General features: G+C 44.2%; 1 protein-coding gene across 1 annotated transcript in view; it reads left to right on the top strand.

The window, feature by feature from the left end:
* The window catches only part of LOC144770057 (ATP-binding cassette sub-family A member 10-like), a 1719125-nt gene that overhangs the window by 119439 nt on the left and 1578877 nt on the right, over nt 1–20809 (top strand). The window contains exons 3-4 of the mRNA XM_078654288.1: nt 9938–10148; nt 15290–15448. Coding sequence (XP_078510414.1) covers nt 9938–10148; nt 15290–15448 — 370 coding nt within the window. The remainder of the gene's footprint in view (nt 1–9937; nt 10149–15289; nt 15449–20809) is intronic.

A 20809-nucleotide genomic window follows, 5' to 3' on the forward strand; every position in this document is an offset into this window, starting at 1 on the left:
CAAATAACTTAATCTCCCCGTGCCTAACAAAAAATGAATGTGTCTTCATGTAATGCAACTGGTGCTATGTAAAGCACTACTCGCTGCTGGTTAGTGATTGTAGAATCACCCCTCCCTCTCTTTTTTGACAGAGTTGCACCACTAAACCTTTTAACCCACAGAAGGAGAAATATGGCAGCAGGTAAAATAGTATAAACTTAACTCCATAAGGGTCCTAAAGTCCAGGTACCAGCAGGTCACTCAGAGGGCTATGGGGCTATGGGCAGGAGCGGTCGGCAGTAGGAGTTACTGCAGGGCGGTGACATGGGCAGGGGGAGGGGCAGGGTGGGGGGTAGTAATGTATGGATTACGGAGTTTTACAGGTAAGTAAACATTTAAATAAATAAAACGAATTTCGTTGCGCGCACTGCATCACCAAATATGATGCAGAGCGCGCAACGAAATTTGTTTTTATTATTTAAATGCTTACTTACCTGTAAAACTCCGTAATCCATACATTACTACCATCCACCCTGCCCCTCCCCCTGCCCACATCACCGCCCTGCAGTAACTCCTACTGCCGACCGCTACTGGCTGTGGGTATATGAAATCATACTACCCAGTACCTTGGTTTTATCCCAGCAGTGTCACGTGCTGTAGCAGACCGGTACCATCAATAATACCACTTTTTAAGGTTACCTCGCTTTTTAATGTTGACATAAATAAAATACCCTGCGCCACTGAAGTTCAAAATATGTAAATGTAAATTGATACTTGTATAGCGCACTAATCACCCGCAAGGCTTTCCCTGTGAGGTGTACACTCCTGGGCACCCCCGAGGTGGAGTCCAGGCATCCTTAGCGTTGTGGGGGCCGTTGTGGAGATTAAGCAAGCTATTGCCGAGAGTTACAGAGTGGGAATCCATGATTGGAATAGGCACCGAGGCGAGAATTATCAGGTCCGTGGAATTTTTGAGCCCAAGACCCGCCGAGGCGGGGAATTGAACCCTGGCCCTCTGCATCAGGGTCTGCCGCTCTAACCATTGAGCCACACTCCTCCACAAAGGATGTAAAAATGTAAAGGATGTAAAAAAAAATCAGACATCTGCCCCTGCACTGTCTTCAGCACAATAACAGCACCATGAACAATGGGGTTTTACAAACTTGTAAGGATATGACATTCATTCTCTGCCCCATTAACGACCTCTTTTCTCACCTGCGCAGGACTTCAGTCAAAATTCTCTGTTGCCTTCCAAGGAAACGTTTATTACACCCACAAGGATGCCCTAACTCACGCTGCCAAGACATTCGGTTTTCAGTGCTGTGCCTGATTCGTCTTTTATTCACTCCTTTATTCTTTCATTCCCTAAACTGCTGCACCAGCAGAAAAAAACCTGAGCCCCTCTCCGTTCCTTTGCAGCAAGGGCCATAAAGAATGCTTACTTTTGTGTATTACCTTTTGCAAGTTATATCACTATTCTGCGCAAGCCAGAGATTAGTGCGTGGCAGGTATAAACCCACACACCTTTTTTCTTCTTAGCATCATTTCCTTTAGCGTGGAATTAGGAATACCTTTGAGAGAAAAAAGATTTAGGTGTTTTTGTACACGAGCCATTTTCACTTTCATAGCGCACTGTTCTTGATGAATTTTACTGCATAAGCCGTTTTTTTCCCACTGACAGATAAACTCATACAGTGAGACATGACTTGTGGTCCAAGGTGCCACGCGCTCTGCTGAAATTCCAGAATTACCGTATGACCAAGGGAGTTGAGAAATGGAGGCGCGGATTCACGTTCTGAATTCGGAAGTCATGTATTTCTATATATCCCCTTAATGTACAAAAATACTTTTTTCGTAGTGTTCCACTGTTAAAAACTGTGAATGTCTCCCGGGCTAGTCAGAGGAAAATGACTTTGGTCTTTGGAGACAAACCTTCTGGGAGCTCTTTTTTTCTCATTTGTTTTTGGCACTCTCGTGACCCAATGCAAGGGTGCCAGAGTGTTTAACACATTTTTAGATGGGCAAGTTATGACAGACACTTCGATACCAGTCATACACGCTCTATGCATACAAGCACCTTCCAGAAGTTACATTACAAGGACTCAGCCCGCCTGCAGGAAATGACATCTAGACTCCATTTCGTAAATATTACATCACATGCATGAGCGGAGTGAGACCCTGATCAGATAGGAGGCAGCCTCATCTGCTTGCCCTGTAAGTGGCAGAGGACCAAATAGCGTGGGTCGAGGCTGAAACATTAGCACTTGGGAACATGGGCGGTGGGTCACAGGTGCGTGCGCTACGCACCGTGCGCTTGCACTATAATAAAGCAGCAGAGCAGGCTTGAGGCTACACTGCAGTGCAGCACTATGTTTGTGTTACACAGAGAGCCAGCAGCGTAACCAGATTGGTGTCACCCCATGATGGGGTGAGACCCGGTGCGGTCCGCACCCCCCGCACCTCCCTAGTGACGCCAGTCCTGCACAATGAACCAAGTCTAGACTTCAACAATAAGTCCTTAGGGGACTAATGATTTAAAATAGGCAACAGCCAAGACATTGTTAAAGGAAGGCACGTACGGTAGACAAACCTTTCTACAGACTTAATTTGTAAATAAAAGATTGTAATTAGCAAATGTTTCATAGAAGAAAGTTCAATTAAGTCAAACATTAGTTAAAAAGTGGCTTGCCTCTAAAAAGTATCGCAATTAAATACTAAAAATGTACTACAATTGATTAGACACTCCAGTGGGCCAGAGTCATAGGAGATAAGGAAGTGTGTTAATGCAAGTTCATCTCTTCATCAAGTGGGAAGGAGTAGTGTGCGAGGCCCACATCCAGCTAGCTCATGACAAAGGAGTCAAAGAATGAGTAATGAGGGGTGATTACATGGGAGGTCATGACAGATGACAGTATGACAGATGTAGTGGTGTGAAGAAGAATATTGTAAATAAGCATGTCATTCAGTCAGACATAGAAATCCTTATATATAATGGGTTCAATTCCACAGAATTGGGGGTTGACAGGATACACACATCCAGTAACAACCATTTCGAAATATTAATTACACTGGTAAGGGGAGTGCCTCTGGTTCATGGTAGTGGACACAGCTATACAGAAGTAACATTTCTCATTCATTACAGTAAGACTACTGTGCAGTGTCACAATTGCGCAGGGCTCATTAAGGCTCACGCTTTAGACCTTGTTTCAGCCTGGTTTTTCATGTGGCCTACAACAGAAATGGTTGCTAAATTGGACGAGGTCATTATTGGGAGAGAGCAGATATCATTACTATCTCCAGTAACAGCCTGTTATTGGAAGAACGTGTCCGAATATACAGAGTAGAGGCCACCAATTGATGCAGACACCAAGATATACACAGCTGTAGCAATTTGTGACCATCCTATCCTCCACAACGACTTCTAGTGTTTTCATTAGTGAAGTGCTGTGCTGGCTTTGGACCCATCAAAATAACAGCAAACCTAACTGCAAATTGTAAGGGCTTCAGGTGTGTGGCAGCCCGGGATGAAACACTTCCCGGGCGCACACACAGCCGCACCTGAGCACTTCACAGGTCTTTTAAAGACCATTTGCATGTTAATGAGGCCTTGCTGTTGTTTCACCCCTTTTAAGAGCCCCTGCAGCTCCAATCTGCATGTTGCTCAAAGATTCAGCTCCCGCCCCCCCGGAAATTTTTCTAAGCCCCCCCCCGAAATTTGGCTCTAGCTGTGCCTCTGGTAACATTGAAAACTGGCCCGAAAATATGTTTTAACAATAATAGAGACACCTCACTTGAAACCAAACCCAGAACACAATTTTAAAAGTAAGCAAAAGCTCACTTTGATGCACGTTTTGCTGATATCGCCGGTGTAGTGATCACACGATTGAAAGTCATTGCGACAACACACACTCAAATCTCATGCTTCTGAAAGGTGCTGGACATACCCGCACAATGTCTGAGTATTAAGCCCTGAGCGCGGGGCACGACACGCTGTGGGGGAGCGTCCAGGGAACAAGAGGGTCTCCTGGGCGCTCCCCGCTTCTTTATCCCCAAGGGGCCTGGTGGGGTGGCGGCTACGCCCCCCGCCCAGCCCCTCTTGCGGCCCGCCCCCCTGACCCGGAAGTCCTACTATGACATCCGGGTCAGGGAGGGCGCCAACCAATCGGTGGAGGGGTGCGCCCGGGAGGGCACGCCCCACCACCGAGAGGCATGGAGGAGGAGGCGGTCGCCGCGCCGCCATGTGGGCGGGGGGCCAAGAGCCCCCCCTTTTCATGGATCGGGATTGGAAGGGCTGGCAGGAGTCGCGGGGGATTACAAACTAAACAAAAAACACTTACCTCCTCCCCGCGTTGCCTCAGTCAGCACACAGGCTCCCTCCCCTAAGCCAATCAAAACACTGCAATGCTGTGTTGTGATTGGCCTGAGCCCTGTTGCTCGGCGCTCAGACTGGGAATGGGACGATGGGTATGTACCCCACCAGGCTGTGTAATGCAGGTTGGCGAAAGAACATGCAAAGTGCGTCGGGCTGCTTGGCTGGCCCGAGAGGCCATCACTCATACAAGGGTAGGACCTGAGCAGTTCTTTGTATAAAGGCATTGAGTGAGCAGGCTGCATAATTTCATTCAAAGTGGCACCTGCCTCCCCTCCACCCATAATATCCGAGTGCCAAGTAGGTCCGAACTGAGAAGAGAAATAGAAACATTAAAGCTGGAGCTACCCAATGGTCCCAGAGTGCATCACTGCAACTAGTCCAACGTGGGAAACCCATCCAGTCCAATCAGCATGTCAAACCCCAAGAGAGACTACCAACAGATCTACAAGTCATACACCTATGAATAATTGCTTTTTGGCTCTCTCTACTGGGCAGCCTGACCTTGTGATGGCCGAGCCGATGTCAAAACAAACAGAATAAATTAGGGAGCTATTTTATGGTCAGGCTTGCACTCGAGTAGTGACAAATAAAATAACCATATTCAGGTTGGTGTAAAAAACACAATGTATATGTGGGCGTACAGCAGGCATGCATGAGAAAGAATGTAATAATTGATGACTAACCGTACTTCAAAACATAAAATGGCCCCTCATTAATTGCAATGTAAGATAGAAGGGTATATCCAAACACCCACATATGAGGTGACAGTTTCTCCTCCTGAGTTGAGACAAGTCCACTGTAGATATATTGGTAACGGTAGGCCACACAGACAGCTGTACATTGAAGCCAGAACTACAAAAGGGTTATTTTACTGGAGAACAAATGACAAGCACAAACGTATTTATGCCATTAGGTTCGAAAAGCGGCACACTGAATTTTCGTTTACATAAATGACGAATTACACACGGCACACCACAAACTGAACTGCTTCGTGGCACTTATCCCTCAACCATGCTCATTTCATCGACCTTAGTTGAGTCAACATTACTTAAGTTTCAAACTTGTGTTGTGTATAATAACACTAATTCCTACAGCTATAATGCTTAATATTTAATACATAATGTCATTGCACCAAAGTGTCTAAACATCACTTAATTGTTGTCGATTCTTTTGTGACATCCTCAATCTGAATGCCTTTCATCCTCCTGAGATGATAATAAACATCATTAAATCAGGTGATCAAACCCGTTCCTCACAACACAAACATACACTATTAACAGCTCTATAAAACATTTAAACATTTTAATTACCATTAGACATCGGCCATTAACAACAATAAGATAACACCAGCTCTTGAGTGAATTCTACAATGTTGTTAACAAGGGCTGGCATCTTTATAGATCCGTGAAACTGGCAGGGGAGTATCACAATTCAACAAAAAAAAACACTAAGTTTCAGGTTTACACATCCCCTGCACATTAATTTATTACTACTGCTTTCCGATGCTAATGGTCTTTGTTACAAAGGAAGGGGAAATGAAGTCAATCGTCTACCCAATAAATTAACCATCATCAAAAGGGTTGAATAATGCAGAGTACATCAAGGGCAAAGCATGATAAACTGTTGCACAGTGAGGCTAACCACCCATGAGCCTTCTGTACACCAAACCCCGTACTTAATTTGAGTGTTTAATAAACACCTGCACCTTTTTCCTTCAATATTCCCAGAAAGCAAGAAAACAGAGGCACTGAATCTGTCAATGATCTTTCTCTCAGCCTCAGGGGAATGGTTTCTCTGCAGTCTGATCCCCTAATTCAAAGACAGAATCAATAATACACAAGAAAAAAATGCACTTAGAATGGAGAACCACCAGAGCTCTGTGAGACGATGTGAGAATGTGGTGTAAATGATGAAGTCATAACCCTTATTGCCTGATTAGCAGCCAAGTCCCACCTAAACAAAACATAAAATACTCAAAAAACATCTCTCCGCATCATACTAGCTCCAAATCATCCTCTTCCTGCACCAGTGACGGCAACGACGTTGAGCTTGAGGTCAATAGGTCTGGCCTTTTTCAAGCATGAGATATATTTTTGTTATTTATATTTTTGGTAAACAATTAGCTTAATACATATGTTGCCCTTAAGGTAGGGCCCAAACAGCCCACAGGACAAGGTGCATTGTATTTAAAAAGTGGGACATGTTTCTGTGAGTTTTATGTGTCCCGGTATAGAAAAACAGATGCTTATTTTTCACTGCTGTAAGGCCTACCTCTGCCATATGATGATATTGGTTACCTTATTAGATTTAATAAAGTGCTAACTTATGAATGGGAACAGGTATAAATGTTATGTCAGGTTTGTACTCAAATAAATTGTATTTGAAAATCCACTTAAATGGTAAAGTTGAATTTTAGATTACAATTTTGAAAATGCCACTTTTAGAAAGTTGGTATTTTCCTTCCCAAAATCTTCTAAGGCCCTGTAGCAGTTTCCAGCTGCCCGGGGTTGTTAATGGCTCCGCCATTAAGAATGCATATTGGGCCTAGACTGGGAACAATAGGGGACTTTTGGTAGGCAGGATGGACCATCCTGTCAGGATGGTTGGGACAGAGCTGGTTCCTGCCCACATATTTCAAAGGGATTGCATTTAGCACACACAAAAGAACCTGACACTAGTCTTTGCCACCCCCATCTTCTTGGCACCTTGGCAGGGGAAAGGAAGAACTTCCCAGAAGCAGATGTAGAAGCAACCTAGAAAATTTGATTTGCACACTCCAAAGAATGGCACCTGGTATAAATATTGGACCTCTTGAACCACTCATCAGTAGACTCCTCGACCTGCAGACTACAGAGGAGTGACTGCCTTGCTACACAGAGGACTGGACTGCTGCTCGAGGCCTGACCTTTTCTTCAGAGGACTGCACTTTTGCTACCAGAGGACGTTCCTGCTGCTTGGAGCATTCATTGCTCTCCAGAGGGCTGCCCTGCTGCACGAGGCTTGCCCTGCTGTCAGTGATAGAAACTGGACCTGCTTCCTTGATCCCAGGCTAACCAGAGTGACTCCAAGGGTCAGTTGGCTGACCTCCTGTTCTGAGCTACAGGGACCAAACAAATCTCCAAAGGCCTCTCTGCAACTGCCCAGCGGACGCGATGCAACTAGACCTGCAACTGCACATGCCTGACCCCTGATGGATTCTGTTAGAGTAAGTCCCTGATTCTCAAGAGGTGTCTCCCCAGATCTGACATCAGAGTGAATTCTGTGAAGTAAGGAGAAATCCTGAAGTTGTTGGCTCTTCGCAACTGCAAATGGCCCGTTCATGTCAAGACTCTGCTGCTAGTAATGACCAACAATGCAAGATCTTCTCTTTGGGCTACAGCAATGACAGGCTGTGGTGACTGCCAATGAGAAGCTCCAGCATCGACTGTCTGCATTGCCCAACCGTATCTTTGCACTACAGCTACAGCCATCTGTGACACTCTACCTGTTCCCTGCAGCCTCCTCTACCACAAATTGTACTTTTCACATTAAACTTTGAGAAGGCTACAATTTTGCCTGGACTAACCTGGTTCCTATATTTAGCACACACTCCATCGTGGTCCGCTTCAACTTGTGACTTTCCCCGATCTACCACAGCCAGATGACTGTGAGTGTCGCTTTGTATTTTTAGGAGCTATAACTATTAAAATGTTTAAAATTGAATATTTCTGGTTCTACTGATAAACTTATTGTCCGTTTAGTCTACTTTTATTTATTAAATAAATCTCTATGTTTTTAAATTTGTTGGGAATTTTTCCTGTGTTGTATTTTCACTTTACTCCCATTTGTGTACTTCACACAGTGCCTCTAAGTTAAATATGACTTCTTTAGTGCCAAGCTACCAGAGGGTAAAATACAGGTTAATTTAGGGACTTTGTGGTTCACCCTGACAAACATTGTGGTTGTTGCTTGAGTAGGATTTTCACCCCCTCAATCACTGACCGAATTTCTTACATCTACAATTGTAGAAGTAAAGATGCTGTGCCAGTCATACATTTCCAGAAGTGCTCACATGTGTAAGCAGTTCTATTTATGGTGTGCAATTTTACATGTGTAATTGCTTCTCAAAGGGGCATTAATGTTTCATGTGTTTTTTCTCTATGGAGAAGATATTTTTCCGCCATAGTCAAAGGTTTCCCACTAAAATCCCATTAGATTTTTGGGCGGATCTCCTATTTTCGCCATGGAAACACCCAGATCCATGGCCGCAACGGACGGAGAAAAATCCATGAATTCACAAGTTTGTGCATGTACACAAACATTCAGGGGCATCCCACTACCCGATCTTGGAAACTAATTTACTCATTTGTAAAATTCCATCAACCTGGTGTACTTTTATAAGTGACTATTTAAATTCACAAAACACATTTGTAATTAACAATCAATATCATTTGCAAGTGTAAGTTGAACATACAGTCACAAACAGCTCTGTGATGTGAGCTTTTAGTGCGCTCCTGTTCAAAGCCATTGTGCGCAGAAACGCTTTACTAAAGGTAAAGTGGCAGATATAAAAGTTGTCATAAGTGTCACTTATATATAGGAAATCTGGTTACAAGCCACATTTAAAGATACATATGCTATGTACTTTTTCCAGTGCGCAGTAACTAGGAGGAGGAAATTAACTCGTTATGTGCATAAAAACTTTGCTCAGGAAAAGGAGGAGGTATACTTAAATACTTTGTAAGTAGAACGAGGGAAAGAATCGAGAACTGTGGCTAGAGAACTGTGGCCAGGCTGTGTTCCAAGGGGACAAAGAGAACGAAACCTCCCAGGGCACAGCCTCAACCCCTTCGCTGCGGCGGCTATTCCGCCGCAGCGCTAAGGGGGAGGCGGGGCCGCTCGGCGCTCTTGTACTCGTGACGGAACCGCTCCGTCACGGCCCTCGGGTGAGCTGTGCTTGTGATGGAACGGTTCCATCACGGCCCCGCCCGCTCTTTAGAACGTCAGCGCAGGCGCGGCGAGCGGGCCGTGACGGAACCGTTCCGTCACCAGCACAGCCCAACCCAGGCTCGTGACGGAACGGTTCCGTCACGAGCATGGGAGGGGTTAAATACCCACTTAGTTTCGTTTCTGCAAGGTTTTATTTCATTCTGTAAGTTTCGTTTCTGCAAGGTTTCATTTCACCTGCCAACCCCTTCCTTGGCCAAGGGCCCCAGAGGAGGCTCAGCCCCATAGCGCTACTAAAGGGCGGCCCTCCCCTAGGCGTGGGGGGCGCCTGTTCAAGAAGAGGAAATTAACTCCTTATGTGCATAAAAACTTTTCTCAGGCAAAGTAGGAGGTATACTTAAATACTTTGCAAACGTGGAACGAGGCAAAGAATCGAGAACTTTTTTCTAATTGAAAAGGCATACGGCAGTAAAGGTCATTCATGGGATAAATTAAAAAATCAATCCCGTATAATGAAATGGAACCAAAGCTTATGTTCAGTGAAAGTTTTGGCAACTATTCTAAATACAATGATTTGAATAACCTTATGTATATTTGAGCTCAAACTGGTGATGCCTCCAAATCCCTGATAAATTAACTTTTTTTTCCTTCTGTCTCTAGGAGTGGATCCTGTGCGCAGCTGTACTCTTCATAGTGTGGTTCCTCACGTTTGCCACTGAGATGTATCCTATGTACATTCTCCCTGTACCTGAAAATATTATTGGACGATTGGATGAATGTAACATTACAGGTCGTGTTATTGGATATGCACCAAAAACGGAGAATACAGAACAAATCATGGAGAAAGTTTCTTTGACCTTAAGCGACATAGGTAAAAGGACCACACCCCTCGATGATCACAAATAAACTTGCTTTTATACAGATTTAAAGACGTCACCGGAGGTTACTATTACGTAGTTAACCGACTGAATATAGGTTGGTTACGATTTCCTTCAATTTATCGTGGGGTGATGAATAACTTATTTGCAAGTCGATTTATGGAGGAGTTGGAGTAGGACGCAGAATGTCCTCCTTAAATAATATGCATTTGTCAGGTTGCAAATAGTGACTTACTCTAATTTGCTACAATGACAGAAATGGTGGCCTGCAAGGGTCAGCAGACCACGTCTTTGTATTTCAAAACTGAAAACTTTTTTTAATCAGTTCGATCTCCTAGTAACAAACAATTTTGAAAAACTTCATTGAGACACTGCCTGCTACACCTGAAGCTGACACATTGATTCCCAAAGGGAAAGGGCTTCGTAGATGACTCCTTCTACTTTGCAAATCAGTTACGACCCTAACTGGGAAGTTAGTAACTTTTCAATGGTTTGGAACGGAAATTATGACAGTAATTGATGCATGAAGGTGTAAATCACAATTTGGAAGGAACTGTCTTATCATACCTCTCACAAATTGCAATTGGTTATCAATTCCTAAATTCATTTACAAAGGTGGAAAGACTTTCCTGAACTGATAAAGGGTTAGCAGATACAAAAATGCCCTTTGTGTTCTCAGGCACTTTGATTGATGAATCAGAGTGTTTGCGACCATTAAAAGGTTTCCCACTTCGGGCGGCAACTCCCTAATGTAATATATTTACAGTGTAAAATAAAAATATGTAAGTAACCGATATGAAAGAAGGGCAGAATAAGAGCGATCAAAATCTTCATCAATGTGGGGTTTGAGTAGGTCCTTCTCCCAATGGCAGTTTTGTAGGATGGGACCATGTAGCACATTTAAAAGTTAAAAAGCGGGGTAATATGAAGGGGAACTCGTAAAATACTGAATTAGTGCCACGATGTGAGACGAAGGTCTGACTAATCCCAAAGATGTTGAGGTTCCACTCTCTCCAAGACAAGTTTGAAAAAAAGCGTAGCACAATGGTGCATTTTGCAGCTCATTTTTTATTTAAAAAAATCTAAAAAGCTTTCAGTGATATAGGAGATTCAGGAAATGCGTTTTTCAGACAGCCTATTATTTATTATAGCATCAAGTACCGATATTTCTGAGAAGAAATGTGTGTTCCTCATTGGCTACACATACTGAAAATATGTTGGATTATGAGCACTTTAAAATACCCCTAACATTCACTAAACTATTTTATTTTGGAAATTTACTCTGGCTTTTTATAAGGACAAACACACCTCTTTTTTGCTGAGAATGAAGAGCACATTTGCATGGGAAATTTCTTCAGTCGATGTGAATTACTTCGGAGAAAACACATCTGTTGAAGAACCGCGATATCCACCGACTGTCATTATGTCACTTTCATATACACCAACAATTCTCTAGCAATCTCAATCATTGAGGGTTATTATTTTAATCAATGCCCTTCTTGTCATGGCTCAATAATGCAATTTTAAACAACAAAGTGAGGTCTCCTCCCCGTCATCTCCACCTCGCAAGAATAGTGAAATGCATTGCATGTTGGTGTGGTTCATGTTTACAACCCCTACATAGAGTTAGACTTAAATTACTTTAGCAATGTCAATATATATTGGGTTTTCTCTTCCATATGTTTACTACTAAGGCCATTTTGACAATGTTGAGCTGGAATGTGTTAATAGATTCCACCCACACCACCACCATCCCCGATCCCATTCTGCCACATAACTCCCTCCTCAAGTCAACAATAAAGTAAACATGGCAGTACAGAAAACGATACTTCTCAGATATTTTATGTGGAAATAATTTTTTAATAGGCAACAGTGAATTTAACATGAATAAAACAACAACTACGAGTTCCTAAAAATCAATTAATTTTTGCAAGTCTGGCTTTCAAAAACAGATATATTTCTTCCATTTTGAGTAAGGTCAAGAATAAAGGTCAAAGGGCATGGAAATCACAGGTCAGTGTCATCCATCCACCAATAATACCAATATTCTATGGAAAGCAATGGATGGCATGATGTGCATTTGGAAGAGGTCTGTATCCAAATTATGGAACAGGGCAACAGTCAGGAAACGGTGCACCAAATGTTTGAATATTTATTCAATGAAAACAGAAGAGAATGAAATGAAGCCTCCCACCTAAATACATATTAGACAAAGCTACCTCATTTGTTTTCTTTGCCATGTCATCATTGCTCACACTCTTTTAATCCAGTATTGAGTACCCTACCATATTGGGTATTATCAAGACTAAAAAGGCTAATTGTTTTTTCAACCTTCCTTAGTGAACCCTAAAATAGTCCCTTAAAATTAGACGCTTGATTTTTCAGTTCAATCCTGTTGCATTCATATTTGGAGTTGATTTTGAACTGGAAGCCCCTCAACGTATATGATTAACAGTTGTTTCCTTTGGTTAAGTTTCGGTGGTTTAGAAGTTTGTTTAGTTTAGATACATAATTATGAAGTTTATATGAGCATTTTTAAAATGCAGAACTGGTTTGTTTTTGGGATTTTAGCATAAGGTATTCATTCATTCCATAGTAGTAGTATTTGAGTTTCATGCATCAATCAGGCATTAAGGGGCATATTACCAACGATGAGCGATATTTATCGCTAACGATGCTTAGCAACACATTTTTTAAGGCTAAGCATCGCCGTAAATTATCGCAGAGATAACTTGCTATTAGCAAGATTTATCTCAGAAGTGATCAAAATCCTCGCGCTAACTGCCAAATGAGAGATTATCGCTGGAAAACCAACGATAATCTCTCGAAGTTTGGCGTTAGCTTGATGATAGGGGCTCACAAACTTAGCCATGATATCCACCTTCCATAGGATATCATGGCTAAGTCAGGAAAATACCAGGTGTAAAAACAGCAGTGCTAACCGCGGTTAGCGCTGCTTTTTTTTTTATCACTTACAGCGTTAGCGAAATCCTTGATAATAGGAGAAATGTCGCTTAACAACATTTCTCCTATTATTTTTCCATGGAACGCCCCCTTTGCATCTCATTAGAGATGCAAGGGGAAGCGTAGAGAAAAAGGGTGCTAACATGCGAATTTGGTGTTAGCACCCTGTTGCTGATAGGGAGATAATTTTAGCTCCACTTTCTTGGCTTTTAAAGCCAAAAAAGCGGTGATAAATCCCTTGATAATATGCCCCTAAGTTTCTCTGTTTTTGAAATGCTCACCTGGTGAGCTCAAGCTGAATCAAGTTCAGTGACGTTAGAAACACAAAGCACTGCAAGGCGTAAAATGTAAACATTAGACATCAGGCTGTGGTGTCCTTCTTTGAGCACTTGAATTTATAGCAGGAGCACAACACGATCAGCTAAAACATTTTCAAAGTCACCCACCCTTGCTCCAGCCACCAAATTCAGTGTATCTATTCAATCTTTGTAATGATCTCAGTCGTATGCAAGGATTTTAGGTGTGATGCATTTTAACAAGCATTCGAGACCCTCTTCTGTGGGTGCTTGTTATTCGCCCTCCATCAAAGATAGCTTATCATTTCCTGCATTGAGTTATACCTGCCAGTCTATTTCTTCTCCATGTCTTGGGATTTAAGGAGCTCTTCAAAGTTGCACATTCTCAGTTCTTTATCTCTGGTTATCATTCCTGACTGTGATATTTCTAGTTATATGAAAATATGTTTAAGGCTGAGATTAAAGGAACCTTGCTTTTGTAGCACAATGAAGCAATATACCCTCTTAGCTAACCACTGCTGTGCCAGTGTGACCTTTGACTGAAAGGGTTAAGGTTCTGAGTTTTAGTCATGTCTATGGCTTATTTTTGTTTTTTCAAAAGGTATTGTGGGAAAAACCTATAATATATGATTTCACATCAAGCATTAAAAAACAGTTTCCAACGCCGCCAACAAACAACCCTGTCGGAGGTGATGGATCAAAGTAATGGCAGTCTCAAAATCCGGCCAAATAGTGTCCGCCCAAGACGTGATTGTGATGTACTTAATGTTCCCGGCTCCAAGCTATTCTATGAACTCTTTTCCCTCTTTCCTCAGCAGTCCATGGGTTAGCCATTATTTTCTTGGAAATTTGTTAGTGCCCACGTCAGAGTACTTGGAATTGCCATTCACTGAGATTTTTCTGTTATATTGCGAGTCAGTAGGTCTCAGCACTCACTGCTCTTTGCAAAGTAAACAACTACACACCAGAACATTGCCCAGGAATTACTAGTAACAGAACTATATTTTCCCTTATTCTGATTTGGGTATGCACTGGCAGTTGATACGGTTGTAGAGTTTCCTGTCTTATGGATGTGGAAAAAGCCAGCCTTGTGCCCCTCATATGCAGGCCATCGGTGGTAACTGTGCGTTTTTGTTGCATGTGATGTTATATTGAGAGGGCACTGCAGGCTTCCAGCCTGTGCTGTGAGCTGTCTTGCAATACAGTTCTTCAAGTTTTGGTTTGGAGCACTATCTCACGAGTCACCGAGGCAACTGCCTCTTAAGCCTCTTCACAAGAGAACTAAAATAGTTATCACTGAGGACTCCAAGTACTTTTAAGTCTCTGAAGGGTCATCAATTGGCTTGGATGAAGCTCTTTTTACAAGCAGAAATATTTATGAAATTTGCATATTTTGCGTTATGCATGTTTTTCTTAAATTCTGCTTCATTTATTAGGTGCAGAGTTTCCCTGTAATTTTCTCTTGAAGTCCATTGCTTTGGGAAGAAAATGTCTTGTTGGAGCAATGCTTTTATTTAAAAATATTTTTGCTTCAAATATAATTTGAGAACATATCTTGCCGTTCTCTGTATTTAATGTCTACTATCTAGGCCTGTGCAATATGTATCAGTTGTAGCCCAGGTGTGTGTGGTACACTACATATTTAAAATGGCAAATAAATAAATACACGAATTAATACATACACAAACACAAAATGTGCACATATGGTAATAAGTGCGTGGGAGGGGTGTATGTTTGGATGAATGAAACATTAGTTTCTGTCATTTGCCCTTAAAGTCGGGCGTGGTTTGCACGTTATTCTCTCTCACTCTGTGCAGTACTTCAAAGTGTTAACCGTTTACTTTACATGCTTTTTATGTTCCTTCAAACAACAGGTATCAGAATTGAAGGGTTCGAAAATGAAACTGCGTTGACTGAGGCCTCGAATTCAAATAAGGACCTCTTGGGAATCGTTTTCAAGAACTCTTTCTCTTACGAAGTTCGGCTTTCTCAGTTTTTTGCTCCAATCCCAATTGATCACTACGGCATGTTTGGTAAATATACACGAAGTTGTATTTCCAATATTCTTTCTTAAGATTCATAAAACGTCTTTGCTTAAAGAGATTAAAAAAAGCATCTCTAGTTTAAATGGCATGATTTTTTTGGGTTCTAACGGTCCTTAACAAAGGTCTCTTGTCTATGTCAATGCAGAACCCATAGGACGTCCCTATGTTTGTAGATATTCGAGGTGTTTGGGACAGTGTCATATGATTGCGATATTTCAATGTGACATTTTACAAGTTATTAAATATAAATAGTACTGTGATTTGAAAAAAAATATTGGGATCTAATAAGGTAAAGTACTCCCCTGTCTCTGCAAATTATCATTCAGTATCAAGTCAGAAGGCTGTTCTACTCTGTTTTATTTATCAACGAATTCAAGAAAACTTATAAATCCATATCTTCTTGTTCAGGTAAGTGAAAAATGGCTATGACGGATGCTACTTCTTCCATTTAAGAGTTGCTTCTTACAGATCACAATCACAACATGCTTGAACATGCTCCTGACGGTTCACTGGCTCATAGTCTATGGGTTTCTCTGTTTCCATGACTTGAGCTGTTAACCCATTATGGACGACAATTTTAGTTGAAGACTTCTAGGTTAGTGAGTGAGGGCTTGCACCTTGTGTTTTCGGAATTTCTAGAAGGCGGCTAGAAAAGGGCTTGTGAAACTGAGAAACTAATGCTCTAATTGGATGGTCAGTAGTTACTCGTACCTATATTCACAGTGCCTATGTTTTAGTGAGTTGGACAATTAAGTAGTCCCTTTCAAAATAGAGTGTTCAGATTCAAGGGAAGTAATTACAAATGCGCTTTACAAATGCTCTGATTAATTGATTGATTGATGGGAAGTGTATGGTCCTAACGTCATTGACAAATACGCAGGACCATCAAAAGACTGGTTATTTGCAAAATAATAAATCACATGTATTTATTTTATGAAAGAAATCCATAAAACCTTAAAGAACCCATAATATCAAAGATAAGGTGCTCAAAAAGATGACAGTGCGGTGAAAGTGAATGTATGGTGTGCAAAATGCTATATACAGTGAGTATGTACAAAGTTAGCGGCTGATTTAGTGCAAGTTTTCTTTAATACCTTCGCTGCTACGCGAATTCTGCTGCGGTGCTGGGATATTCCAATCGCGGGCATGTTCAGCCACATAACTAAAGAACAGTCAAGTAGTCTCTGCTGTCAATGTTTCGACCCTGTCAAAATACATCCAAAAGGGTCATCATCAGGACGAGAAAGACAGGTAGTACCTAGAAGAAGAAATAATTTCACTTAGAAAACATTAAGGGGCTCATTAGGATGGAGGATTTTCCGCATCCTCCGGGCCGGCGGAAGCCACCGCCGGCCCGTAGGATGGGAAAATCCTCTGCTGACCCACCAAAGACCCACCGCCACATTAGGATGGCTGGTGGGTCCTGGTTTCAGTCCGCTGCTTTTCCGCCGCGGTTGACTTACAACCGCGGCGGAAAAGCTGTGACATGGCTGGCTATTTCTATCAGACACCGCCAGCCATATTAGGATAGTGTAAAACAGATGCTTTTCCACGGCGGCTTTTCCGCCGTGGAAAAGCATACACACTTTGACTTCGGGGGCCCGTTGCGGGCCCCCTGGGTGAAGGGGTGGTGGGGGGTGCACATAGGGGGTACCCATGGTACCCCCCTGCATTTGTATGCAGAAATCGGCAGGCAACGCGCGGTGCCTGCCGCTTTCTGCATACAAATGCAATGTATGCATTTTTAACATTGCGGCGGGTGCAGCTTGAAGCTGCACCCGCCGCAATGTTAAAGATAGAGGATGTGACCGCCACCCTGGCGGTCACATCCTAATCTTCACGGAGGGAACGCCGCTGCCCATGCGGACGTTCCCTCCTACTCTGGGGTCGCGGACGGACTCAAGTCCTTCTGCGATCCTAATGAGCCCCTAAATGTTTGTGTTCAAAATCCTTCTTATGGTTAGTGTTATAGCGTACCACGATGTAGAGGTGACTTCTCATGTGTGAATGAAACAGCCTCTGATACCTCCGAAAGACTAAACAATGGGAATGTCTAAATTCCATCCTGGCCAGTTGGTCTCTGGAAAAAAGAATAAAAAGGCACCCAAATTCAACTTTCTCATCTGTGAAAAGAACCTTGCTGTCAGAAAACGCGTGTCCAGCTTTCCCACCCTGGAAAAGATTTTATACACTGAGGTAAGTCTGAAAGAATCTACATATGTTCAGCCCTTAGCCATAATCTGTTTCTCTCCGCCACCATTATTTATATCTTAACATTTTCATTTTGCAGCCCTTAGCCACCGCCCATTCTCCCGCCACCGTTTTTTTTTTTTTTTCTTTTTGTCTTGCTCATTGTTCCTGCTACTGCTGCCCCTGCGGCACCTCGCACATGGACAGCTCCCACCTCCCAGCCTCAAGTCCCTCCCCCTCCACTACTTAATTGCTGCCGCTGCATGGTCGTAGCTCTGGCCCACCAAAGGCATGCCGGAGCCAAGCCCATCTGCTCCCGTCCGTGACCCGACTGCGAACAGTGCCAAGGACTCTGGTTCTCCTACCTGCCACAGCTACAATCCAGCCACCCTCCTCGCACTCAACCCCGGAAAAAACAACAACTGCCCACAGGCCACGCCTACCAAAACCCACGGCCAGTTCTCCTGCCGCCACTGCCGCCAAACCGTCACCAACCCTCCGCCCCCAACACCCTGACGCCCTAAGATGCATCCTTCTCAACGTGCGCTCCATGCACCAGCACGCCATAGAAATCTGGAACCTCCTGGACTTGCTCGCACTTGATGTCGCCTTCTTCACAGAAACCTGGACCAATGCCTCCTCAGCCCCTGACCTCGCCATCGCCATCCTGGATGGGTACAAGATCCAGAGGAAGGACAGCCCCAACCACCCGGGAGGAGGCATCGCAATGGCACAGAAAAGCTCCCTATGACTCACCACCTCCATTGAAACCTTCCCCAAAGCCGAACACCTGTACTTCCAGACCAACCTTAACTCCACACTCTGTGGCATCCTCACCTACAGACCCCCTGGACCCCGAGCACTTTTCACCAACAGCATCACCGACCTCATTGAACCCCACGCCATCGCCACCACGAACTGCATACTCATCAGAGACCTGAACTTCCAACTCGACAACCTCAAAGACACCAACTCTGCCGCCCTCCGCGGCAAACTCGCCAACATCAGACTGAAACAACTCATCACCACACCGACCTACAGGCAGGACACACATCTCGACCCCATCTTCGCGGGAGGTAGCAGCGTTCACTTCAGCCACACCACGCAGCCCCCATAGACCAACCACTTTTGTGTACACTTCAGCGTCAACAAACCCAAGCCACCCGAACCTGCTTCATACCTCCAATGCAGGAACTGGAGCAGAGTCACCGAAGAACAACTCATCTCCACCTTCAATGGCACCACCCCCTCCGCTGCAACTGACGCTAACCTCGCTGCCATGGAATTCCACACTTGCATCGCCAAATGCACAGACAAGCTCGCCCGCTACGCAACTCTGACAAGCAGCATCCCAGAAAAGCCGCCTGGTTCCCCACCGATCCCCAGGAAGCCAGGCACACTTGCAGATGCCTGGAGAAGAACCGGAGAAACAGTAAGACCTCCAAACACTACACCACCTACAAGGACGCTAGGACGGAATACCATCAAAGCATTAGAACCACCATGAGGACCTTCATCCACAACAGAATCCTTGACAATGCCGGCAACCCCAGGGAACTTTTCAGTGTCATCCAGGATTTCACCAAGCCTGGCAGCGAAGCCACGGACACCACCCCCTCCCAGGACCTCTGCGACAGACTCGGCTCCTACCTACACCTGAAGATAAAGAAACTCCATGACAACTTCAACGACCACACGCCCCGACCCCGCAGCCAGCCCGCCTCGAGGCAACGCAAGCCAGACCACCATCTACTCCTGGACACCAATCACGACTGAGTAGACCCGTATTCCAATGTACCATTAACACTCCCTTCAAGACGGTCTCCTTCCCCAACGACTGGAAATGGGTAGATGTCAGGCCCCTGCACAAGAAGCCTTCAGCAGACCTAAAGAACTACCGGGCCATCTCATTCCTTCCTTTTGCAGCTACAGTCACCGAGAAGACTATCAACGCTGAACTGTCAAGGTTCATTGAAGACAATGCCTTGCTCGACCCTTACCAATCCAGATTCCGAAGCAACCACAGTACCGAGACCGCCCTACTCACCAATACTGATGACATCCGCTCCCTCCTCGACCAAGGCTACACTGCAGCCCTGATTCTATGGGACGTGTCAGCAGCCTTCAACACTATCTCCCACCGCACACTCACACCCAGACTACACAATGCCTGCATACAAGGCACCGCCCTCGCATGGATCAGATTGTTACTCAACAGCAGAATCCAAAGAATCAGACTGTCACCCTTCCTCTTCGAACCTACAGAAATCAACTGCGGACTCCCACAGGGATCATCACTCACCCCAACTCTCTTCAACATCTACATGGCTCCCCTCGCCACCATTGTCCGACAGCATAGCCTCAGCATGGTCTCCTACACCGATGACACCCAGCTCATCCTCTCCCTCACCAAGGACCCCACCACCACCAGACTCAACTTCCAACAGCTGCTTAAAACTCAAATCAGAGAAGACAGAAGTCCTCGTCCTCTGAACCACCCTTTCGGCGTGGAACAACATCTGGTGGCCCACAACCCTCGGCAGCCCCCTAACCCCCACAGACCATGCTAAAAACCTCAGAATCGTACTTGACTCCTACCTCACCACGAATCGACAGGTCAACACCGTAACCTCCAGCTGTTTCAACATCCTCCGCATCCTCCGCAAAACCTTGAAATGGATCCCCACGAGGCAAGGAAGACAGTCACCCACACATTTATCTCCAGCAGGCTGGACTACGGAAACATCAGACCCCAATACCTCAACGACAGAATCATCCTCCAAGTACCCAAACGCATCCTCCGCTCCACCAACCTCCTCCTTGCAGATACCCCGTGCATCCGCCAAACCAGAGCAGGGAGAAGATCCTTCACCTACATCATGGCCAAGACCTGGGACAAGCTCCCCACTGACATAAGACATGCCCCCTCCCTGAACCCCTTTCAGGAAGGCTCTGAAGACATGGCTCTTTTACTGATACAGAACTGCTGACCCCCCTCTGCACCTTGAGACCCTCACAAGTAAGTAGTGCACTTATAATTCCCCTGATTGGAATTTAAATACATCCTAGAATAGAGAACCATGACCGCAGAAGTTTGAGTCCGGATGAAGAGCTGCATGTGCATGTCAATTAAAATGTTGTGCAAAGATTGAATGAAGG

This window comes from Lissotriton helveticus, chromosome 7, assembly GCF_964261635.1.
Source record: "Lissotriton helveticus chromosome 7, aLisHel1.1, whole genome shotgun sequence".
In the NCBI taxonomy this organism is placed as follows: domain Eukaryota; kingdom Metazoa; phylum Chordata; class Amphibia; order Caudata; family Salamandridae; genus Lissotriton; species Lissotriton helveticus.